Genomic DNA, 25,511 nt, shown 5'->3' with positions numbered 1-25,511 from the left:
TTAGAAAAACAGTTTTGGTTAGAATTAACACAAAATTATTAGCATTGAAAATTTAATTAACACTGAAATATGTTGAAATTATGAAGGCACTCAGTGACTGTGCTTGTGTGATTGGCTGCTGTGTTTTCTCTCCTGGCTCATTTTTGTATTTTTGTCTGCCAAGGGTCCTTTTGTTTTCTCGTGTTTGTCCTTGTGTGTGGCTTGTATCTGTATGTCTGTGAACTCCCTCTGGTTCATTCTTGTAACTGTGGCCCCTCATTAGTCTCTAAAAAGGACATAATTGTTGTTGTTTTGTTCGGCACCGAGCCCTTGCCAAAGGATTCCCAAAATCCACCCCCACCCCTACACCTGTAATGTTTTTGTCCATTCAGTCCCGTGACACTCCAGGTTGTCATCAGTCAGCAATCGCTGCCGTGCGCCTCGTGTCTGGAGTCATTCTGCAGAGATGAGTCAAAGCAGAGACAGTATGTACACAGGCACAAAGAGAAGATTTTATGTGATGAGCTGTTGGTTTCTTACACAACAGAAAAAAAAGTAAAACCTTTTTCACCTTTGATCTTCTGTGCCCCCTTTTTATAGAATAAGTGGCACCTAAATAGTGCTTCATATGCTTCATGTGCCCTTTTTTATGCTGGGACTCTACTAAAGAGAATCTTTTTTTTTTTCCTGAAATAAGCTATTATGGCTCCTGATTCCCCGAAAGCTTTGGAAAGGACCTCCTGCTTTTGAAAAGTACTGTGTGTACTTTCTGGGCATGCCATGCCTGGGTAAATGACCTTATTGTTATGGACACGAGCAGGTAAAGAAAAACTCATCTAAGCTCTGTGACCACAGCATGCAGAAAGAGGATGCCACACCCCAGATTCATATTATTTTCACTTGAAAGCAAACATAAACTAAGCTACAAGAGGCGCAAAAGAAACAAAATGACGTAATGCAAATAAGCCAAAAAAAAATTCCTCCCTAAACCAGTTAAAAACTAAAAATTAATTAAAACTATGAGAACAGGAAACACAAAGGATATATACTCAGAAGTCTATCAAAACATACAAGCTTAGCATGTAGCAGCTGTCTGATCTAAGAGACAGGCTTCGTTTCCAACCTCCCTTAAATAAGAACAGGATAACCTTTCCCATTACTTACTCCATCATGTCACACCTGAGAATGAGAGGGAGGAGGTGAGGAAGGGGGTCAAAAAGAGGGACTCCTGACTGAGAAGAACCTCCTTTTCACTGCTTGTATTTATGATGTCATTCTTTTGGGCATTAAACACCGCTTGTATGAACGTAGATGGACCAGTAACTCTCTTCTCACTAATGATAAGGACCCTAAGAGACCTTTTAAAGGCCTCCACTTCAGGGTTCATGTCAATTCCAATTCACCGTGGGTACTGAAAGCCTTGAACTCCAGTTCCAAAAACTGTTTCAAATGAACAAATATAAAACAACATATGTAGAAATGGATTGAAATTAATGAGAAATATTTACTTTCTCAAAAATAAAAAACTATTTACACTCAGAATTACCTTGCAACACAAAACAACAAGACAGGAAGGTTATAGCTGATATTCAGATGAAAACTGAGGTTTTCAGCTGTGATTTGAACTGTGTCAAAGAGTCTAGCTGACAAAGTTGTAGTGCTAATGAGTTTCTGGACTTCTAAAAGCCACTTTGGGCTCCATTCACCTCTATCTCCAATGGACAACCCAAGCGGATGTCAAGTAGTTGTGGTTTCCTTTGTGTTGCTAAAGCGTGCCTGTTAGCCAGCGGCTGGCTGTGGTGGAAGGGACCCTGTGGGTCTCTGATGAATGCCATTGTTGATATGGAACACCTGCCAGCCTTGAAACCAGCCTCACTTTGACCCCACCCAGTAACACCACCACCACCAGCCCACATTACTGCTTTCTACCTGTGGGTTGATGTCTAATTGTTGGCTCCAAACAGTGAATTAAAGAGAAAGTGAACAAGAAAGACCAGTTGCTTAAAGAGCAGGTAACAAGAGGTCATAGAAATAGTTACGTGTTTGCAGGGGGATGTCCATAGTGTGCGTTCAGGTACAGTGCTTTTATGTAAGCCCTGTTTGTTCAGCCTTTGGTGTGGCATACCTCTATGTATTTACCATCAGTCCAGAATGACTAGGCAAACAAACAGCTTGTCTATTGATGAGCAGGAGCGTGGAATATGCCCGCTGTATTCATAAGAGAGAAAAAAAAGAAGGGAGAGAGCAAAGTAAATCTGTCAAAGCGTCTATTATATGGTGTCCAAACAGAGAGTGCCCTCGACAATGGCCTTATTAATGGCACAATGTCAAGGAGCGGCAGGGCAATAATAGCAAATGATTTGTCTTTGTAAGGTTATCTCTGGAGATCAGGTATTGCAGCAAAGCAGATGATTTGGACTCTTGGGAGCATATCAGGAGGATCTGCGGCAGGAGCTGATTGGTCATAGGCGTGTGTGCATGTGGAAAGCGTAAGTTGTGGTTTGTGGTGAGGCCGATGGCGTGCAGCCAGAATCAGGAGTGTGGCCGCTACGTGCGTCTTTGTTTGTTTTCCTACCAGAGCTTTAACCCCCCCCCCCCCCTCCCCTTCAACACACACACAAACACAGTCTTTTTGGAGAAAGTGAGGGGTGGAGTCATGAGTCCATGTAGAAACAACAGAGGCTTAAGGATAATGCTGCTGTGCCGTCACCTGTTTTAGCACGGTAGTACCTAACTCTGCTACACTGTGTTTTGAACACTGGTGACCTTTAAAAAAAACTGTTGCATTTAAAGTTCTTGCATTTCCCATGTTTGCAACAATTATGATTATAATGTAGTCTTTCACCACAGTCACTGATATGACAAAATTACACCTCACTTCTTGTTTTCTGTTTTCTAAGCTCCTTATTTACCTGCTAGTATAGAAAACAAGTCGGCATTCTGAAGGTGTTTTTAAGCTCCATAAATGTTTTCCATGTATCCAGTGATACAATTGCCTGCCTGTAACTTAGTTTCTTGTTGTAATTTAGTCTTTCTGGACTGTGAGTGAATGGTGGGCTACAGTTCCTCTTAAACAATATATTCTATTAGGCCATTTCTAAATGTGATGTAGGCTTTGAACTGACATAAGGAGACACAGAACCACCTCAAAAAGACTCTGAACCACCAAAAATGTACCTGCGATGTTCCCCCTTTACTCCCGATGTGATCTCCTGTGCTGTTCCCTCGTGTCTACACCTGCAGTTTGTATTTTGTGGATTTAATATCAACTAATAAATGTAATTAATTTAATGCGTAATGTGACATGCATTGAATTTGTGAGTACAAAGATAACAGGTTAGCTGTTTATTCTTTAATATTAATCCTTTGCAGGCTGAGTTAAATATGCATGAGTTGTCTGTTGTAACTCTGAACTCAGGTAGGTTTCATGAAAAATGTACAGGTACAGGGGGAACGTTATTGCTGTTGCACAACTTACTCATACATTTGACTCTATGTGTTCAGTATAGACTGCACCTCCTGCTGGTGTATCATGTGGAGGCTGACATCGCCACCTCATCTATATTCTATATATTCAATATTATTGTGTAATGACACGCTCAAAGCTCCTCTCACCTGCTTAACACATAGGGTCTCATCACTTTTACAGAATCATCTCATTTTTAAGGACCCATTTCTCATAGATTTTATCCTGTCAAAACATGTTTATCTGCTTCTGTATGAACGCACTTTGTTCTAAATCTGCGCTCTTAATCACATATTTTAGTCCCGTATATGTGGGGCATGTTTCACCCTGACATCTTCCTGCTGTTAAAAACGAGGTCACCTCCTCTCTGCTGCTGAATGTGACCTTTGTTGAAGGAATTATGGATCACAGCATACAGTGTGATGATGAGCAGAAACAAAAGTCTGTGATTAAGCGGGAAAGAGAGCAACAAACAAGTGGACACGTTACAAACACAATGAACCCCTCTGTGTGCCCGTGTGTTATACATCACAGCCTTACATTGTTTTACAGAGGTGTTTTTGTGTAGGTATGCACAAATTGAATGTGGGCTGTATTTTAAACTTAAGGCATTAAAACAGTCAGAACTGGGTGTGATGATCTGTTTTCACATATTTCACTTTTACTCCCAGAAAAGCACATTTTTATGCTTAACCCTAAAACTTACCGGAATTTTTTTTGTAAATACAGCACACACTTTAACCAAGTGTAGTTTTCCTGCTGAAACTATGATATATCCTGTTACATGCTCAGAGTTGAGGGGGGGATATTTCAACCCTCCCCCATGCACTTTGAGGGCTTGTCCATTCTTTCATTTATTTCATTAAATATACTCAAATTACCATAGAAAAACTATGTTTTTAATCCAGGGGTCACGTGGTAACGTTTTGCAGATTTGTCTGATTTTACATTTGTGTCTCTAGTATGCTGTTCAGTTACAAGACCGGACTGTTTTGCTGTTTCTATTCAACAAGTGAAAGCTAAGGGGAAAAAGGTAACTAGCTTAGAATTTGTGGGGAAACGAATTAAACCCATTATCGAGCGCAAATTCCACCAAAGCGTTAATTTAAAATACTTTGGTGGTTAAATTATAAAGGTCTGGTAACCTTAAGAGCAGAAGTTATTAATAGCAGATATTGAGACTCGGGAAGGGCAAAACACAGCTAAATCAAATGAATATAGGAGCTGCTGAAAGTAGCTTTATTAATGGTTTATTAACAGTGTTAATATGCAGAGTAATTGGTAACTAAAATCTTTAACATCTTAGGACCTGGCGTTCACATGTGTGGACATCACATTTTGGGTTGTCTAGACCAAAATACTAAATTTTGCTCTACAAGGGCCTGATATCCACTAAAGAGGACATTATACTGCCACTTTTCTATCAAAATTTAAAGAGAATGTCCTTATGTGTGGCTCTTATTTTTATCAGAAACAAAAATCAGGTAAAAAAAAAAAAAAAATCATGTCATTCTTTGTTTTTACATTCATCAGGTCCCAATTGGCCCAAATAGCAAAAAGAAATTAAAAATACATGCCATGAAAGAGTTTGGGTCTTAGGAGGTTAACATTCATGGCCCTGCTGCTGCCAGCCTGCAGTAGGATTTATCAGAAACCTGCCAAATATAAAGAGCTAAGGGAACTAGAGAAGCAGTTTATCTGCATACAAACACGTATTTATTTTTTTGTTGTTGTTGATTCAGGTGCTTTGTGCCTATTTAAAACAAACCTCCGGTGGTTTTAACGTTTTGAAGAGGAGGTCAGATAATTAACTTTTATTGGCTTAGCTCAAAGCTTTTGATAACAAACATGATTAAAAAGATGTCGTAAACTCTTCTTTCACTCCACCTGGATTCACTTTCTTGGTCGCAGCAAAGAGGCAGGGCTTTAAATCCACCATGAAACAGATGCTGCTGGGCATGACTTGGTCATGGTGACTTTATTTATTACATGTTTGTTTCCTTCATTACAGTCCATCTACTTCTAGTTGCACGTGCGAGTGAAACGTTTCACTACCGAGTGCGGCACACGCATTGTCCACTTCCTGCTTTGTTTTCCACAGCACTAAGACAACCTCTGTATTTACTACAGACTGCAAGAAACAAGCGAATAATTAATGAGGGTTGCATCAGCCGTTATTCAGAGCTGTGATTACTAGAAACAGCATCAATATTTGCCATAGAGGGAAATATAAATCATACACAGACTGATAACGGTCAGTGGAGCAGTCAGAAGTATTTTTCATCTGTCAGCTGCAGACGTTGGAAACAATGTCCGAGGGTGTGTATTAAATGAGCTGTGACCTGCGGCTCTGTGCCGGTGCAAGAGCACTGACTTCACGAGAGAAAAGAAACAAAACAGAAAAACAAACGCCGGTAAAAGAGTGAACCTCCCTGCTCATCATCATCATCATGGCCCCATTCTTCCTCTTTCAATTGCAACTGAATCGCCTCAGTCTCATTACAGATTATGGCCTCAACAGAGTGACTCTCCCCTTTCTCTCGCCTTTCTCCACACAGTCCCTCTCTTGATTAACATTTTCTGCTAGGCTTCACACCAAAGGCACAACCTGTGCGCTTTAAAGGCAGGGTGAAAAAAAAGCCATCGAGCGCTGGAGTAGAATCAGATAAGGCTATCAGGCAGGAGGCTTTACTGCCTCGGCTTTGTCCCGCTCCTCCACCCGGCCTCGCTTCCTCCCTCAATCTCTCACTCCACTGCACCTTTTGTCCAGCCTGATTCCCTGACAGTACGCTCTTCTCAGCCGGGGACCCCCCAACCTCCTCCAGCACCACTGCACTGTGAGCCTGAGCGCTGCAAACAGCAGCTGAAAGAGAAGGCGAGGCTGATGTTGAAGGTGAAGCCCCAGCAAACGGCTTTAACTCTCAGAACAAGCCTCATTCAGCGTGTTTCACAGAAACAAGTGGAAAATAAAGTGCAGTTTTCATCCGGAAGCAGTACTTAGAGGACAGTTTGGCCCCAGATTTCATTCATGTGAACCATTGGCTCTGGTGAAAGCTGAGAAAAGTTCCTACCTGACACCATCAGAATCAAGTGATTTATTCATTTATTTAGCTTTTATATTGTAACATTAATATATGTTTATGAGGCAAAACGTATATATAATATACTGTTGTTAATAACAACAGGTCTTGATCTAAGACCAAAATCTTGCTTTGTTACATAAAACTTCAGATGCATTAACATCATGGGATATAGCAGAGTTTCAGTAGCAAAACTTCATCAATTTAATGTCTCAGATTTAGAGTATCGGTTAACATGCTTGAATATTTGTGCACAAATCTGCCATATTGTTTTAAGTTTAAGTTTTAAGAATGCAAGCATGTTTGTAGCTTAACGCGTATCATTAGACCAGGCAATGTTTCCCATCTTCTGAGAGCGTGTGAATTGTAGCCTGTAGAGGAATAGCACCTGGCGTGGTCTTCTGCTGCTGGAGCCCGTCTGCTTCAGGGTTGTGCTTTCAGAGATGCTCTTCTGCATAGATGTAGCGAGTTTTGTTTTACGTACTTTAGCCTTTCTGTCAACTCAAAGCAGTCTGGCCACTCTCGTGTGACCTCTGACATTTTCACCCTGAAAACTGTCCATGCATACACTGAATATAATATATATTGTCCTGTCCCGTTGAGTGTAATTTCCTTTGCTAAAAAGAGGGGGGGGGGAAGTATTCAGTGGAGTTTTTTTTTATGTAGATTGTGGCTTCCTGTATTAGCTGTGTTGTCATATATTTCTGGGGTGAAGTCTCAAAATATAAAGTCTAATGGAGTGCAAAAATTAAAAAAAAGAAAAAAGATCCTGCCTGAGTAAATGATCGGAAAAATTATTTTAAAAATGCACCTTATATACGCCTGGATGGTTTTTATTATTAGCGGTATCAGTGTGTGTGTGCGTGTGTGTGTGTGTAACCTCATATTGTCATTGTGGACTCACAGACGTCAGCACAGGTCAGCTGCTCACTCTCCTCCAGATGGTCAGTGAACCTCAGCCTCCTCAGAAAAAAGAGGAGGAGGATCCATTCACTGTGTCACACAAGGTGCCAGTTCACTTCAGCAGATTGACCGGTGCACTGATGCAGCCACCGAGGAGGATGAGGAAAGCCTTTAAATCCCCGCCCGGGCCCGCTGCAGGCCGAGCTGCGGCTGCACGCATGTGTCCTCCAGATCCTCGTCCCGCACCCTCGTCTCATCGCAGATATTTGCAAACAGATGCGAAGAAGGCAGGCCGCCTTGCTTTTTTTGATTAATCAAGCTTTAACAAGTCAAGTTGACTGGATGCGAATGTAACATTTAGCATGTGAAAAGAGGAGGCCTGGTTTTGATTAGGCCTAAGCTGATAAATGGCAGATTCAAACAGGCCCCCCTGCCATTGGAGAGAAACCCCAGAGGTCCAGAGGTTTAAGTCCAGACTGATATCAACTCTGTTGCTTCTCTTTCTTCTTCACACCAATGAATAGATCCATTATTCAGTAGACTCATTCGCATCTCCTAAATTGAAGTGGCAGCAGCTTAAAAGCCCCGTTTTCTAACCCCCCTTCTCGCTTTTTATACGGAGTCGCTCTCCCTAACAAATTTGCCTGCTGAAATATTCATGGGTGCGATTTGTCTCAGTTTGTGCCCCTCGTGTAATCATCGCTTTTACATTTGGGATTTTTGCACTGAATCAGGGAAATAAGCTCATGTTTTTCTCCTAATAGAGTATGTTTAAAAGGAGTTTACATGAAAGCGGCATAAAAACATCATTTAAAACAATATAGAATTGAATTTAGCAGATACTGTTTCTGTACTTTGCTTTTTTGCATGCAAAAGTACTGTATTGTAATCTGCTGGCATGCTTATCTCCCTTCTGTTTTCCTTTGGGTAGCTTTACATTGTTATAATAATGATTCTCACTCACAAGCTACAACTTTCTCTTTTTTCAAAATCAACTCCTAAAAAGAATTTTTTTTGTACATCTTGTAAATAAACTCCAGCTTGATATGCTTGGTATCTTGGGAAACTTGTAAATCGACAGTTTAATTAATGCCCCATAAAAAAATACATGTTTTTTAAAAAAAACTCTTTTAGAAGGCCAAAAGTGATGCCTAGAAGATTAGCCTGGTTTTAAAATAAAAAGAAGACCGTTCATATGCCAGAAGTTGTTTTGACCAGCCACCAATTCCATATGGTGATCAAACAGCTGGAACATTTACCCCAAATGTGCCAAAAAAAAATGCACAGCAAGTTATCAGAAAAGACTTTGTTGCCACAACAATGCAGTCCGATGGTCTATAACTCAAAAAACCTGAAGGTAACATTTTGTCTGGCTTCATTAAATATACTAAAGTCAATATATAAAAACAGCTGAGCCTCTGAAAAGCTGAAAAGCTCCGTGTAGTTCCACTGTAAAGTTTGCATGGAAACCTGCCTCCCAGTAGACCCACATGTGGACAAACTGCCGTCAGTACAGGGAAGCATATCGTTATTATTTGTTTCTATCTAAGTTCAGTATGTAGGCCAGAGAATTTTGTTAAAGCGATTCATTTTTTAAAATGAAGAAATAGAACTGAAGTTGTAAACAACACTAGTTGACATCACCAGAGTTAAATGTTATGCCTTTGATCTTTGAACACATCTGGAAACAGTGTTTTGTTTTTTTTTGTTTTGTTTTTTAAGTCCTGAAAATAGAAGAAATTTAAAAATAGAAAGCAGAAAAGTTTGCTATCACAGAAACCTCAGGAAAGTGGTGAGTCTAGGCCAGTGGTTCTTAACCTTGTTGGGGGTACTGAAGCCCACCAGTTTCATATGCGCATTCACTGAACCCCTCTTTAGTGAAAAATAAAATGTGATTTTTTTCAAATTCAAGACATAGATATGTTTTTTACTGGTGTACAAAATGAGCCGTGCATGTCACGGCGGAGGTTCTGCCGAACCCCTGAGACCGACTCACCGAACCCCTAGGGTTAGTGTTTTTCCTAAGTAGAAATGATTTAATACAAATGCTAATATTTCCCTCTAATATACTCAAACTCAGGAAAAACCTTTTCCCTATTCAACCACAGCAGTGCCGTTCATTTCGAGGCCTTGACCGCTGCATCTATTCATCTCACTTTCTGTCTTCATATAAAGACCCAGCAGCCAAGTGCCACTCTGACCCCCTTCCTCCCCTCCTTCGCTCCCTCCTCCCCGATCTTGGTCAACTGGACGTCCTGTGAACCTCTCGCCCCGTATTGTCCCCCCTCCCTGACCCCGGTGCGACCAGAGGAGAGAAATATTGCCCTAATCCACTCTGCACACACACACATGCACACACCGTGAGAAGCCTGACGTTGTTACTCGAGCTGCATGTTTCTTTTGACTATCACACATAAAGATGATGAATTCACCGTCTGAAATTTAGTATGTCTAAGAGTACAGTTAACATGGCTTCCCCTAGCTCTCAACTTTTGCCTTTGTTTTCTTCTCTTTCCAGTCGACTTTTTGGCAAAGTACTGCATTTTCAGTCAGGAGAAGCTGGCCGAGTACAAAAGGGCTTTTGAAGCAGTAAGTGAAAAGGGATTTAAACCCTTTATATTCCCCTTTTTCTTTTAGGATATTCTGTTTCACTCACTGTAATTTGCTGCTCTCCCTCCCAGAAATACAGATTTTTTTTCTCCTAACAGTAGCAATGGCTTGCAAAATTTAGGAAAACTGTAAAAATGTTTATCTCAGAATTTAAGAATTTAAGAAAAATCACTTTTTTCCAGTTCACAATCACAGTCAACAAAGAAAACCAATGAGTATTAAAAGAAGGTTGAAACAGATTTCAGCCTTAAGAAAAGATTCTGCTAGTTAATTAATGTGATAATTCACACCTTGGTTGGATTCCTACAATATTTCCAAGGGTCGAAACGAAAAGTCAAAAGAAAAGACTTTAAATCTCAAGTTTTGAGTTTTTGTTTTGCTTTTTTGTAAAATATTTATCGTTTTTTCCACTTTAACCACTATGCTCTGCAACTGGTTGCCGAGTGGTTGCTGGATTTTGCTGGTTGTTACTAGGTGAAAGCACCAAAAGCCTTCTATGCTAGTGATTGCTTTGGTGGTTAGCATGGAAGACGGCGACTTGTCTGCAAACAGTTGACAACTACTCGCCAAGCAGTAGTGAAATGTGAAAAAGTATGAGGCAACCTGGAGTCTTTTTCCCTTCAAACTACCACAACCAACATGTTTTAAAAAGCGCAGTTTTTAGTTTGAAGGCAAAATGTTTCTGTTTCCAGTTTGTGTTTTGAAGTTTCACTACTGAAAAGACGACAAGTTGGCATCATTCATGCAAACTAGAGGCAATCTGCTACCAACAAATCTGGTGGTGTAACCTCGAGCAACCACTCTCCAACTAGTTGGGGAATACACGTTTTCCTCTAGTCCTGCGTGATTCAGGTTTTATATTCACCTTTATTCTTTAGTATATTCTCTTTCTTTCACTGTAATTTGCTGAACTTCCTTTTAGTAATAATGTAATTTTTCCCACTGATGGTAGTAAGGTTGACAATAAGTTGGCTTTTAATTAATCAGTTAATCCAATCATCCTCAAACTGGATGGATTTATTTCCAAACATAATAAAGAAAGTAAAGGTCAAGCTACAGATTTTAATCATCTATCACAACTTTCTGTTGTTTCTTTATATAGTACCCAGCATTTTTCCCTGTTTAATCCTTTAAGTTAAAGATGGTAATGGCAGTCTTCTTTTGCAGGAGGACAGTGACGGTGATGGCTACATCTCCTGTCTGCAGGTCCTCCTCGCTCTTAAAAACATCATCCCTCCTGAGCTGCTTTCCGAAGAGGAAGAGATCTACGTCTACAGGGTGGGTCTTCGCTTTGCCTGCACACGCTCACATCACACATTCACGACGCTTTAACAGTTGCATGGGTTTGCTTTTTGGATTTCTTTTCTTTCTTATTTTTCAGATCCTGGAGATGGTGGACTTCAGAGTGACAGATGGGCTCGTGGACCTGAGGCTGTTTGCTGTAATTGCAAGCCTGGCACAGAAAATTGCATCCATGGAGTAAGTGACCAACTAACACACCCCTCAGAGAAGCCGGAGGAGGAGTCGCTGACCTCCCATAAATAAGAATAAGACTGTGTATGCAAGTTTGTTCCAGTGATTTTGCCATCGTGTGTGGGACTCTCTTTGATCCACTTTGCCTTTTTAGAAATGTTTTATATGACTTTAGAGGTCAAGGTTTCGAGTCTGGATGTGATAACTGTGCACTTTGCCCTTAAGGGCTGAAACCAATGTTGAATAGTCACCAGAATTTGACTTAATTCAAACTTATCTTACCATGAAAAAGTTAGATATCATATATATCCATTAATTTGGAAGAAAACAGCTAGAAAAATGATGCAAAAGCTGTAAAAGAGTTAAAAACTTTATTTAAAGAGCTGTGTTGTATTACTTTAAAAAAGTAATGCATTGCCTCCTTAAAGAGAGTAAAAGTTATATAATTACCAAATAAACAGTATAAAACTAACATTACAGCCACACCGTGACACAAATCCCTGTGCTAATGAAGGCACACGCTACTCTTTCTTTTAGTCTTTAGGTTTTATTACAAAGATGACCAATGAGTGCATCACAGGAAACACTGACTGCACTGTGGCCGTGAAGCAAGTCTGCTCAACTGGTTTTAGCTTTCGAAACTCAAGCTTTGGCTCTTTTCTTGTAAGAGGGGTCTTCATACACTCACTCTGGGGTCGTTGCCTACATGGACCGTCGACTACTGTGTCACAAACGACCGTTCTGTGTGTTACTCTCACGTGTGCTGTTGTTGGTGCTTGAAGGTGTCCACTTCAGACACTTTCTGGGCTTCTCATGCTGCTTTTTGGATCTCTGATGTTTTTTCGTGCTTCTCCCGTTCCTAAAGAGCTCCACTGTGGAGCTGGTCTGCAATTAATACATGAAAAAAATTCAACAATTTATTAATTTATTTATTTAAAACAACCCTGAAACAAAACAAAACAAAAAAATTCTCCTCATATCAAACGCTCTACAATCCAGGGGGCTGCTCGCTGTGTGTCTGTGTTTTTAGCCAAAAAGATATCAGGTATTTTCACTCCTTTCTCACTTTTCACGCCGTAAACGGGAGAAAAAAGAATTAGCAGGCGAACAGATCGTGAAAATAACCGAACCCTGAACCCTGCTCGGGCGGCGCTCGGCCTCCGCGTCCTTGTGTCTCTGCATTGTGCCCCATATGTCGCAGATTCCCACACACAGCGATCTCTCGCTGCCCCGGGCTCTATAGCTTCCTACACACAGGAGAGTGTGGAGCCAAGCCAGCACCAGAGGTCCCCGAAGGTCAAGGCCTGCACCCAAAACCTTCACCCCAGAGTGAGAGCTCCCTCTCAGCGAGTACGGGGCCAGGGTCATGGGTCCTCTGATTTACGGCCAGCCCCTTTGTGTGGTGCATTAGAGGAGGCCTGTAGACTGGCTGCCTCACTGGCACAGAAAGCCCAGGGTGTCTGCGCTCTATAGAGGCAATTATAGTAATGATAATGAATGTCCATATTAAACCTCTTTTCACAGAACTCCTTTCTGCAATTTAAATGATAAGAAGAGAGGAGATCAGCGCTCCTATCGCCACCTCCTAAACAAGGAGAAAACAATAGCATCCTTCTGCCGTCTCATCCCAACTGAACTCAGCTGATCCTCTTACCTGTTTCACTTAATCCTGTTGTCTGTAATCCTAGCTTCGAAATGAGCTGCAACAGTAGTTACACAATCAGCCTTTCTGATCATGAAGGGCTTAGAGGAGGCGGCTCCCTCATGTTCATAGATGTTTCTTGCAGTTTAACGGCACAGTAATTACACCCTCCTCCCCCGTTTGCTCTCCTCTTTTCTTTTCATCTTTAACTGTCCTCCCCTCTCGTGTCTCTCGTCTCTCCGGCTCTCTTTTTGCCTCCCTCTCACCCTCTCTGTGCTCTCCTGTTTTGGCCCTTGACTCAGGCCATCTGTCCCTGTGTGGCATTGTGCTTCCTCACAAGTCCACCTCACACAGCGCCACATTCCCTCAGGCAGCATCACGTGGTCTGACGGGAAGCACATTACCATGCAGAATTCCCGAACGGCATCGAGCGGAGCCGGCTCATCCTCGTGCTTTCGCTGGAAGCTCACGCTGACGATCTCCCCACTACGTAAACTGTCTGATAGAGTTTCCCATCACCCGTCAGCCTGCTCAGAATATCCCAAAACAACCCTCAACTCTGTCAAGTCGAACTAGGTCAGGATATGTTTGCATCCCTTCACCTCCTGCTTCGCCAGCTCCCCAGCGAGGGGACCGCCAAAATTTGGGGAGTATTACGCAAGCGAGAAGTCTGCTGTGCTGTCCGACAAAAGAAAATGGGTTAGGCTGCTATTATCCTCCCTGCAGTCCATCATCGGTCCCCTCGCCCCTCATTTACGCGAGCCATTATCACGCCAGTGTCCTTAGCGCACCAGCATTTGGACTCTTTTACTGCAAACCAAGTGCAATTAATAATCATTAGCTGCCCTGTCTCTCTTCATCCCCATCAAGCCCCTGCCTGCACCGTGGTTGGAGGACAAGGGCCAATCATGGAGCTGGGAGCACTCAGGCGTGCACTGCACTCGATGGCCTGGTGCTCAGCCATTCTTTGGTCTAACAGGCCATTGAGCGCTCGGCGAGGAGGGGCTCATTAACACTGGGCGCTCATTAGAGAAGGGACGGCCGTCGCTGTGCCACACGCTGGACAGGAGAGGCCTGTGCCCACATAATCGGACCAGTCTCCCTCTAATTATCCGAGCAGACCTAGATTGTGCCAGTCTGCGACTTGTCACATTGCTGCAGAGTGTGCGTCCGGTCGCTGACACCCCTCCCCAAACCTCCACACGGACTCAAAACCAGAGCAGTTTTATCCGTTACTGTGGCGGGGTGTCCCCGTTTGCCCACGCATTGTTTGGCTACTGTGAACAACCACAATGGACTCAGAACATTTTACCATCACGTCTCCTGTAAACACGACGTCGCACAGGACAAACCCGCCAAAAAATGCCGCCAAAGTTTTTCCTATTTTTGGAGCGATTACATGACCACAATTATTTGTATTCACAACAATCCCGTTTGTCCTTAAAGGCCAGCTGCTCTCTTCTTTTACACTTCATGACTTAGTCAATAAAAGAATTAGTGCAGCGTGCTCTGGAGGCTCATGGAGCCACTTTGTGTCTGTATTATGAAATCAGAACAGGTTTGCAATCAAATAGCAAAACTATACAAACTGGAAATGTGTAAATAAACTTAACCCTAATCTGGTTTCCTCTGCAAAAAGTTGATCATATTTCTTCTTTTTTTTTTCAGTTATTGCAAAAAATAAGCTCTGTTGGAAAAACATATTTCAGACACTATTTGGTTTGGTTAGATGTAGGAATCTTCCAAATTTTAAAATAATATGTTGTTTTTATCTGTTTCAAAACATTAGGGAGTTTTTTTATGTGTCTCTTTTTAACTCTGTAAAGCCTGAACCATGAAATAACTGTCATCCATCCATCCATTCTCTAAACCTTATCAGAATCGGGGGGGGTTTGGAGTCCATCCCAGCTACCACAGGGCGAGAGGTGGGGTACACTCTGGACAGGTCGCCAGTCTGACGCTGGGCTGAAATAATGCCAAAATAAACCTCATGTATCAGATATTATACACTCGATGTTAAACAGTTAAACATGTGTCTCTGAAAACCATGAAACCTTTACATGTGAGTTTGGGCTGCAGAAATACAAATGACTTGACAAACAAATAAATAAATGCATTTAAACAATAAATTTAAAAAATGAAAATAAGGTTATAAATAGCTCTAAAAAAAAAGCAGATGTTCTATGAACTAAATGATGTGCATCCACACGTTGTATAAGTGTGTGTCATACAGTTTGGTAGCTTGTATTGTGTATGGGATTATTTAGGGTCTTTTTTTATGTTTTTAATCTTTAGGCCAGTAAACTACTTGTGTTTTTTCCCCTCTTATTTAAAAAGAATAATAAACAATTCTATACACACAAACAGCGCACGTTAGGCATTGAACATTACAAACATTTCTGGGATTGTTACTTTTGAGCTCATGGGTGTAAATCTTGTTTTAATGATCTGCAGTGTTGTAACCGGTGCTGGGTGTAACACATTCCAAACTAACATGTTACTGTAATCACATTACATTTGTCAGTAGTAATGTAGCTAAATTGTACTAACTTCATTAATTACATTACAGTTAATTGTGTTGTTACTCGTGTTACATTTACTCAACACTGAGTGTTCGCCAGCTCCTGTTCTCTGGAACCGGCTCGAATCACTGTGGCTCTTTGGGCTCGTTTCCAGCTTTGCATTGGATCTTGTGTGTCCTCATTAGGATAGGGATTTATGTCAGTATGTGGGACTGTAGCCTCAGGTTTATGTTGTTAGCTGGTAATTGTGTAGCAATGTATTTCAGGTCATGTTATAGAATAATGCCAAAGTAATGCAACAATTACTTTTTCCGGTGAGTAATTAAGTAACGTACTGCACTACTTTTAAGACAAGTAACATTTAAGAAATCACATTTTAATTGTGAATTTATCTGACTGGCAGTAAAGCTTTATTTCAAAGCAGCTCTCAGATCCGTTGTGATTTCACTTTATAGCTTTATAAAGATATAAACGTAGCTCCTCTCTTTCGGGAGTTTCCCAAAGCCTGAAAAATACCCTGATTACATCATCGGGGTAATCTCACTTTGGACTTGGAAACATGAGTTTAAAAGTGAAGATATTCTGGATGTGACTTCTCTACAGGTAGAATTAAACCTTGAAAAGTTTTCAGCTCATGTTCTTATTTTTGCTTTTTCCTTTCAGCGAGTTTATGCGATCGCTAATCAGCAGCATGGACTTCCGATCCTTGGAAGTGAGACTCTTCAAAGCTAAGGTGCAGTGAAAGCTTCCTTTGCCTCATGTTTACACTCTGGAGTTTGTTTTCATGATGTGCCCTCAATGCAACATCAGATTAACTCACACATTAGTCACATTTATTCCACACAAGCCGTCCCCGCCTCTTTTCATGGCCTCGCTGGTATAATTATAATGAAATAAATGCTGGCAAACACTTTGAAGAGTAATTCCAAGGCATCCTTTATACAGCAAGCTTTTTTTATGAGAGGCACTCACCCCTCATGCATAGAAATGAGGGAAGCAAGTCAGGGAGAGAAAGAGAGGGGTGCCTTTCCCTTTTCATAGATTAGCACAGCCTTAATCTCATTAAAGTGCCCAGCAGTGAACATGCCGTCCACTCCGCCCAGCCCTGTAATCAGCCTGAGACACACGGCTCATCTTAGATGGACCAGGATGGATCTACCAGCTGGCCCAGTACTCAGTCACAGAAGGAAGTACTGAGCAATAGAAAGGCAGGAGGAACATGAAAGCCTGCAGCCATGGGTTTGGAAACTGAGCCCCTGGCCAGGTAGGGGAGGCTTCGTAATTACAGAGCTGTTAGGGATAGGGTTGTTAACTGGAGAAGTTGGGGGGGGGGGCAGCAGCAATGGGTGTTTGCCAGAGGGATTATAACCCTCCCACCCCTACTCCCCCTCCGCGTCTGACAATTAGTACCTTGACTGCATTAACTGTGCAAACAGGTGCACTCAAAAAAGACTAGAAACAGCCTGTGGTAATCTGAGGCTTCCCTAAAGAGCACACACACAATAACAACACACAAGTGTACTCTGTAAAACAGCAGAAATTTACTTGGGCATTCTGCGAAGCTCTGCCAGAACCCAAATAGCCAGCGAGAGAAGAGCCACTGAGCCAGACTGGCTGTAGTTAAACCTTTACTCAAAAAGCCATCTCTAGACCCAGCAGTCTTAGCTAATTATAGGCCAATCTCCAACCTTCCTTTCATATCAAAAATCCTTGAAAGAGTAATTGTCAAACAGCTAACAGATCATCTGCAGAGGAATGGTTTATTTGAAGAGTTTCAGTCAGGTTTCAGAGATCATCACAGCACAGAAACAGCTTTAGTGAAGGTTACAAATGATCTTCTTATGGCCTCGGACAGTGGACTCATCTCTGTGCTTGTCCTGCTAGACCTTAGTGCAGCATTCGATACTGTCGACCATAATATCCTATTAGAACGATTAGAACATGCTGTAGGTATTACAGGTACTACGCTGCAGTGGTTTGTATCATATCTATCTAATAGACTCCAATTTGTGCATGTAAATGGAGAGTCCTCTTCACACACTGAGGTTAATTATGGAGTTCCACAGGGTTCAGTGCTAGGACCAATTCTGTTTACATTATACATGCTTCCCTTAGGCAGCATCATTAGAAGACATAGCATACATTTTCACTGCTATGCAGATGACACCCAGCTCTATCTGTCCATGAAGCCAGATAACACACACCAATTAGTTAAACTGCAGGAATGTCTTAAAGACATAAAGACCTGGATGGCCGCTAACTTTCTGCTTCTTAATTCAGATAAAACTGAGGTTATTGTACTCGGCCCTGAAAAGCCTAGAAATATGGTATCTAACCAGATTCTTACTCTGGATGGCATTGCCTTGGCCTCCAGTAACGCTGTGAGGAACCTTGGAGTCATTTTTGACCAGGACATGTCCTTCAAAGCACATATTAAACAAATATGTAAGACTGCTTTCTTCCATTTGCGCAACATCTCTAAAATTAGAAATATCCTGTCTCAGAGTGACGCTGAAAAACTAGTTCATGCATTTATTACTTCCAGGCTGGACTATTGTAATTCATTATTATCAGGATGTCCAAAAAACTCACTGAAAAGCCTTCAGCTAATCCAAAATGCTGCAGCAAGAGTCCTGACAGGGACTAGAAAGAGAGAGCATATTTCTCCTGTTTTGGCTTCCCTTCATTGGCTTCCTGTTAAATCCAGAATTGAATTCAAAATCCTGCTCCTAACATACAAGGTCTTAAATAATCAGGCCCCATCTTATCTCAATGACCTTGTAGTACCATATCACCCTATTAGAGTACTTCGCTCTTGTTCTGCAGGCCTACTTGTTGTTCCTAGAGTATTTAAAAGTAGAATGGGAGGGAGAGCCTTCAGTTTTCAGGCCCCTCTTCTGTGGAACCAGCTTCCAGTTTGGATTCGGGAGACAGACACTATCTCTACTTTTAAGATTAAGCTTAAAACTTTCCTTTTTGCTAAAGCATATAGTTAGGGCTGGACCAGGTGACCCTGAATCCTCCCTTAGTTATGCTGCAATAGACGTAGGCTGCCGGGGGATTCCCATGATGCATTGAGTTTTTCCTTTCCAGTCACCTTTCTCACTCACTATGTATTAACAGACCTCTCTGCATTGAATCATATCTGTTATTAACCTCTGTCTCTCTTCCACAGCATGTCTTTTAACCTGTCTTCCTTCTCTCACCCCAAACGGTCGCAGCAGATGGCCGCCCCTCCCTGAGCCTGGTTCTGCCGGAGGTTTCTTCCTGTTAAAAGGGAGTTTTTCCTTCCCACTGTCGCCAAAGTGCTTGCTTATAGGGGGTCATATGATTGTTGGGTTTTTCTCTGTACCTATGAAGCGCCTTGAGGCAACTTTTGCTGTGATTTGGCGCTATCTATCCATCCATCCATTCGCTTCCGCTTATCCTTTTCAGGGTCGCGGGGGGCGCTGGAGCCTATCCCAGCTGTCATAGGGCGAAAGGCGGGGTACACCCTGGACAGGTCGCCAGTCTGTCGCAGGGCTAACACACAGGGACAGACAACCATTCACACTCACATTCACTCGCACATTCACACCTAGTGACAATTTGGATTAATCAATTAACCTATCCCCACAAGCTGCATGTCTTTGGACGGTGGGAGGAAGCCGAAGTACCCGGAGAGAACCCACGCAAACACGGGGAGAACATGCAAACTCCACACAGAAAGACCCCGGCCTGATGGTGGAATTGAACTCAGGACCTTCTTGCTGCGCGGCAACAGTGCTAACCACCATGCCACCGTGCTGCCCATATAAATAAAATTGAATTGAATTGAATTGAATTGAATTGAAGTGGTTCAAAGAGCAAGACCAGAGCCAGTTTTCCATGTTTGAGGTCATGTCAAAAACTATGATTGTTATTAACTCCTGCAGCAACTTTTCCTGTTCCTCCTGGAGGACCAGCAGGGCGATGCGGGTGCTCAGAAGGGCTTCATCAGCGCAGAGCAGCTGCTGCTGGAGCTGAAGGCCGGGGGCATCCACCTGGATCAGGAGGTGGCCGTCAGACTGGAGCTGCAGCACATTCCTCCTCTGGACCTGCTGGACTTCTTGGCCTACCTGCCCCTCTTCATGCTCATTCACAAGTCGGTGATTTCCAACCCTTTTGATGACTCCAGCAACCTTTGACCTCAGCACTCTGTGGATGACATCTCAGCTGAGCCACGTCTGCTTGTATGAAAAGACGACATGTGACAAACAGAAAAATGATTTTAAAAAGGACATTTGTAGTGGAGATACAAAGTATTTCTTTTAAATTATGCAACTTTGTTACATTTCACTTCTAGCTTTAACCTTTAAATTTGCTGGTAACAACCAGCAAGACTGAGTTTAGAGTGGAAGAAACCATTATACCTTGCTATCTCCGCTGCACCTGAAACTTATTTCTTTCATTTTAAATTGCTCTAAATTAGACATTCAGCATTAGTTTGGGTTTCATAAAATGTATATATATAAATAAGCACTAATATTTATGCAATTAGATATTTAGATCTTAAAGACGAACTCGCTGAAAGAATGCTTTCACATTCTAATGATAAAAACTATGAATACAGGATTTTTAATAATTTAACAGACTATCAGAGACAAGTGTTTGTTGTTGGACATTAAAAAAATAACAGAAGCCTTGGTGATAAAAGCCGCCAGAACAGAAATTACACTGGATGTTTATGACACACTGATAAAAGATAAGTCGATCATTAGACTGACGATCCCTTAGGGACTTCTGTGGGGTGATGTTCAAACAATCTCTCTCCTCGACAGCTGTGTAAACACATATTTCCATATGAATACTTTGAATATAAACAAGAGTCAAGATTTTGGAAGCCAAAATGTTTTTGACCTTTTATAGTTCAATTAATGAATAAACCATGGAAATACAGTTGTGAAACCATCAGTTATCTTCTGTCAAGGAGTCAGATTTTTATTGTCTCCTTTATTTTTTTCTGCATTAATAATGTAAACGCTCTGCAGCATGTGTGTGTGTGTGTGTTTATATCCACGTTACATTTTACACTTTGTTTGCACTGCGCTCCCTTTAGCAGTCATTTCAATTCCCTGAAAATAGAAATGAATTTACTCTGCACTTCCCACTCCATCTCTCATCTGTACGAGTAGCTGAATTTTATCGGCATCGCACAGTCTCAGGTGGTCACATTGCTGCTGGTCTCTTCCTGTGCGCATGTCCTTTACGTCACACGTGTGCTGAGTATGTTCTGTTTCCAGCCTCTGTCGTTTCTCTGAGGCATGTGGATCACGTCACAGAGCAGTAAAGTGCTGTCTGTGGTCCTGAAATCTTCTGTGGCTGCTGTAGTTTCAGAGTCTGACGCTCTGATTCATGTAACAAGTGTTCATTGTTGTGGAGTTTATTAAAAAAAAAAAAGACACAAAAACATTTGAGAAAAATGCAGCAGCGCAGCAGAGCTATTGGCTACCGTCCAGTTCAGTCCAACTTAATCAACACTGATGAATGATGTTCGCTAAGATACTCAACTGATGTGGTTTGAGCCTTTGTTTTGCCTAAGCTTTGCCAATTAGATATGGCCGCGCTCTCCTGCCGCTTGTGCACGCTTGACAGACTGCCGCTGAGGGAAACATAATGAGCTGTGACAGGCAGCAAACCTTTGTAAGCTCTATGTCACCAGAGAAAACAGTCAAAACTGCTTTTATTGTGACTCTTTAGATGCATGTTTTGAACTCCATCTAGTTTGAAAATGTGGCTGCAGGTGAGCTTAGGGTCTTCTTACCAGAGACTACAGGAGGAAAGTAGCTTTGTATTATGTACTGTCCATTGTTCCTGCTAAATAAATACAGCTAAATGATAAAAAAGTAAACATTAACTTTCAGCATCCTCCCCTTCCCTCCAATAAACACTTTCCTGTGGACTTCCTGGGCTCAGTCACTTGTTTTGTCTTACTTAAAACAACTTGATTTTCATTTTGTAATTTTGGTCCTCCTCAGATTCCAGAAGGTTGTTAGTATAGTTCATCATGTGACTGGGTCATTAGTCAGTGAGCTCAGATCCATATAGATTGGTTTTAAAACACTCAACAAGTCCATAAGCCTAAATGCATCTTTTATATAGACTCTATAAGGTTAAATGCATCTTTTATTTACAGTCTATAATAATAAACATGTATTTTGTGTACACTCTCTGGGCTTGCCCTACTTGCCATAAGTTGTCGTTTTATATTTTTAAAACAATCCAAAACATTGATTTTATCTTTAGAGAAACAAAGTTCCTCACTCCATAGGTTCCTTGAGTCATAAAGTACCACTGTGTGGCTTTCCCCCCACTGCTGAGCCCCATGACAAAGTCTGCGGACCTCTCACTGTTGGTTGTGTGTTGGAGGTCTTTTTTATTTATTTGTTTTATGTTTTATTTTAATCCAGTCATCATAATTGTTTACTTGTTAAACTGTGATGGTGCTTGGCTGGAGGCTGCCGTGCCTCTTACTTCACTTTTTTAGACACTGAATTAAAGTTAAATTTGAAAACTTAAAAAAAAAAAATCACATCTCATTTTTATTGAAGTTCAAGATGCCTTTCAAAATAAAAGGTCTTGAAGTAAATTGAAAGAGGTGAGGAAATTAGAGATGTATTTGCACATACAAGAGTGGGATCAAACCTTTCTCGTGTGCTATTCTGATGGAAAAGTTTTATTCGGGTTTAAAGTTATTCCAAGCTGGCAGAAAATTTTACTCACATCAGAAAATATATACAGAATTTAGAGGTATCATCTGTTTGATCTGAAGTGTTGCAGGTCCTCGCCCGGCAGTGTTTGAGGTGGGGAAACCTGTTTGTTTCTGTGCTTCTAATAAATAGATTAAGTGAATAGATATTATAATTGTTTATTAATTATTGTACAAACAATGAAGTGTCTGCAAGTTAATGCTAAACTCAGACAGTTTTCTAATAACTTGTGTTTTTGAATGAGCCAGGAGGACCCTCTGCCTCTCTCTCAGGCCCTCTGGTGGTCCACGAACTCTCCTTTGTGCGCTCATATTTACAATAAACACGAGTTTTTCCAAAGAATTTCACTAAAACGTGTCTTATTTATGTATTTAACGCCATTTCTGCATAAACACCCACATTAACACCAACATGTTGAACCCCACACTCTGACGGATGTTTTTCCCCTCCCAGGTGGTGGTTGTGTGTTCAGCGGCATGCTGCTGTCAGGAGGCACACGCCATCAGCCAATTCAGCTCCGTGTCTCCACTCGACCACCATTCAGACCCCATTCACTCATTAAACCAGACACGCGTCCGGCTGCAGCCTCCGCCCTACCTGTCAAACTCAGTTGTGCAGAAACCTCAGAGCTCTAGTTCACAATCTCACGTCATGCCCTCCATCTGCAAATTTTAAAGCCTCCTGTTTACTTGAATTATATTTCTCGGTGTGAGTTAAATTGGGGGAAATAGTGTCATTGTAATCCTACAACTTGGGCGATCCACCTTCCAGCCGCTTCGTGCGCACAGACGCTAAGGAAGACTAGCTTGAAAAGCTCACTCGAGGGTTCATTAACTGCAGAGGTGTGTTCATTTTAAGGTCATGTTGTTAAGAGAAATATCACAGCAGTATTTTTATTTTTCACGACATCAATGTGGTGGAGGAGGTGTATGTGTGTTTTTAAAATGGAGACAAAGTGGAGTTTTACGCATGTTTTGCGAGTGTGAAAAAATGCGTCTGTTGGGTTGAAGGTGCTGGCTGGTATTACCAAGGAGAAAGACATAGCGGTGTGAGAGTTCTCTAGTAAAAGACCTGCGGCTACAGAATTAGTTGAGCCACTCTGCGCTCAGCTTCAAACAAGAAAAGAGAAAATGCATCGTGCGTAAAACGTGCGTTCTTCCCCTTTTATCTCCACGTATTCCATCTACTCATGTTGGTTTTAATGGCCACACAAGGAAAACTGTACCCAGTCGTCGTCGTCCCCCCCCCCCCCCCCCCCCCCGACAGACACACACCACCACACACACACACTTTAAAATTAAGACATGAACAGTAATTCAGTAGCATCTCGTTTTATTTTTAGACTAGAGTGTAGAAAATATGGTTATAAGACTTCTTATCTTCCGCTTATGTGGAGAGGATATAGAGCTGGCAGTATAAAGAGACAATGCGTGGCTATTGCACTCTGTTTGGACAATAGCTGCATAAGTTTTTGATCATTGTGACATGACATAATGCAATAACGTGGTTCTGCTATTAAATAAGACACATCGGTGCTATAGGATAAAACATCGGAGTATCAAACTCCCTCTGGAACCTCGTGAACACAACAGCCAGAGAATAATAGACTACACGTCTACATAGGCAGGAGGTATAGAAGCGACTTCGCAAATATATAGACAAAATATATACAAAAGGATGTGTACAAAACATCTATAAATCTCTTACATACAAAAATATCTTAATATATCTTAAAAAAAAGAGCGTTTGATATAGAATTTTATAGAATAAATCCGTGACTTGGAAGCATTTTTCTGAAGTCAGCGTCTGAGAGAGAGTTGGTGCTACTGTGATGGGGTTGGCATAGAAGAGTTTTTAATGTGCTGAGAGCGTGAATCGCTTTAGGGTCATTTTCTTTTGTTTTTGTTTTGTTTTTGTTTGTTTGTTTTTTATCAAGGGGACACACAGAAAGTTTGGATTCCCACGCTGCATGTGGGAGACCCGTCTTTCTTTAATCCTTTGGCGCTGATCTCCGGCCTGATGTTCAGTTAAGGCTCCGGGACCCTGCTGAGACTGTCAGGTGGACCGGGGAGGACCATCTTGTTCTTCTCCTCCTCGGGACCATCCCAAGCCCAGGAGAGCAATAAAGTGAGCTGATCCATATTTCTGCGAGGAGGAGGAGAAACGGGAAGTTAGGTTTGTCGGGAGTTAAATGACGATGGTGCCTGGAACGAGCGCGGTGACGTGTGCGCTTACCTCGCACGGATGCTCTTCAGAACCAGTTTGTGAAGTCCAGCAGCTCCTGCTCCTCCGGACTTAGGGGGTCATAGGAGCCCTCGTCGGATGAGTAGGAGGACACGGGGGAGCCTGCCATGGAGTTCATGTCCGCGGAGTATCCCTGCGACATGCCGGGCGACAGCACGCCCGCCTGGAACGCCGCGCTCACGGCGTCGTGCTCGTCCAGCAGCTGCTGCAGCGCGCGGATGTACTCCACGGCGGAGCGCAGTGTCTCCACTTTGCTCATCTTCTTGTTGGCGGCGCCGTTTGGCACGTGCTCCCGCAGCGTGGCGAAGCCGTTGTTGACCAGCTTCACGCGGTTGCGCTCGCGCTCGTTCCTGCGCGCCACCGCGTGCGGCTGCTGCTGTGGCAGGCTGTAGCCGAAACCCGCGAAGTTCAACCGCCGCTTGCAGCGCAGCAGCTCCGGGGAGGAGGAGCGCGGACGCTTCGGTTGCTTGCTCGCGGACTTCCCGCTGCCGCTCGCGCTCAGCTGGACGCTCTGCGCGGAGAAGAAGCACGCGGGCGGCATCAGCTGCTGCTGCTGACTCGCGTTAATTTCCATTTTGGTCGTGAGGTCCCTACCCGCGTGTGGGGAAAAAAACAGAAGTTTTAAAGAATCGCAGAGATTCCGGGAGCGCGTCCCGCTCGTGCCGTTCACGTGCTGTGGCCGCTGGTCGCGCACTTGCTCCAATGTGGAGGGGGGGGGGGGTGCTACTATTGGTTAGGAGGGCAGTCGCAGCTCCGCTGATGCTGCCTCGCGCTCCTCAAAGCTGCTCTGAGCTCTCGGAGAAAGACGCCACTGCTTTTCAACACGGGTGGCTGAGGGGCTGGCCACGCCCTCCGGTCGCGTGG

At 42.5% G+C, this 25,511-nt stretch overlaps 2 protein-coding genes across 2 annotated transcripts in view; one reads left to right on the top strand and one right to left on the bottom strand.

Moving 5' to 3' along the window:
- Window positions 1–20,516, top strand: part of LOC113008682 (uncharacterized) — a 64,956-nt gene extending 44,440 nt beyond the window's left edge. Inside the window, exons 11-15 of the mRNA XM_026146301.1 lie at window positions 9,947–10,017; window positions 11,206–11,316; window positions 11,420–11,517; window positions 16,339–16,408; window positions 19,590–20,516. Of these exons, the coding sequence (XP_026002086.1) occupies window positions 9,947–10,017; window positions 11,206–11,316; window positions 11,420–11,517; window positions 16,339–16,408; window positions 19,590–19,841 (602 nt within the window). The 3' untranslated portion in view covers window positions 19,842–20,516. The remainder of the gene's footprint in view (window positions 1–9,946; window positions 10,018–11,205; window positions 11,317–11,419; window positions 11,518–16,338; window positions 16,409–19,589) is intronic.
- A 3,212-nt stretch (window positions 20,517–23,728) lies between these two features.
- On the bottom strand, window positions 23,729–25,379 carry ascl1a (achaete-scute family bHLH transcription factor 1a). The gene is made up of 2 exons (XM_026147405.1): window positions 24,639–25,379; window positions 23,729–24,548 (listed from the first exon to the last, which is right to left on the bottom strand). The coding sequence occupies exon 1, from the start codon at window positions 25,219–25,221 to the stop codon at window positions 24,655–24,657; it is 567 nt and encodes a 188-aa protein (XP_026003190.1). The 5' UTR covers window positions 25,222–25,379; the 3' UTR covers window positions 23,729–24,548; window positions 24,639–24,654.
- Between the last annotated feature and the right edge of the window lie 132 nt (window positions 25,380–25,511).

Source organism: Astatotilapia calliptera, chromosome 17 (assembly GCF_900246225.1).
Source record: "Astatotilapia calliptera chromosome 17, fAstCal1.2, whole genome shotgun sequence".
NCBI lineage: Eukaryota > Metazoa > Chordata > Actinopteri > Cichliformes > Cichlidae > Astatotilapia > Astatotilapia calliptera.
This window is presented reverse-complemented; position numbering and strand designations above follow the sequence as displayed.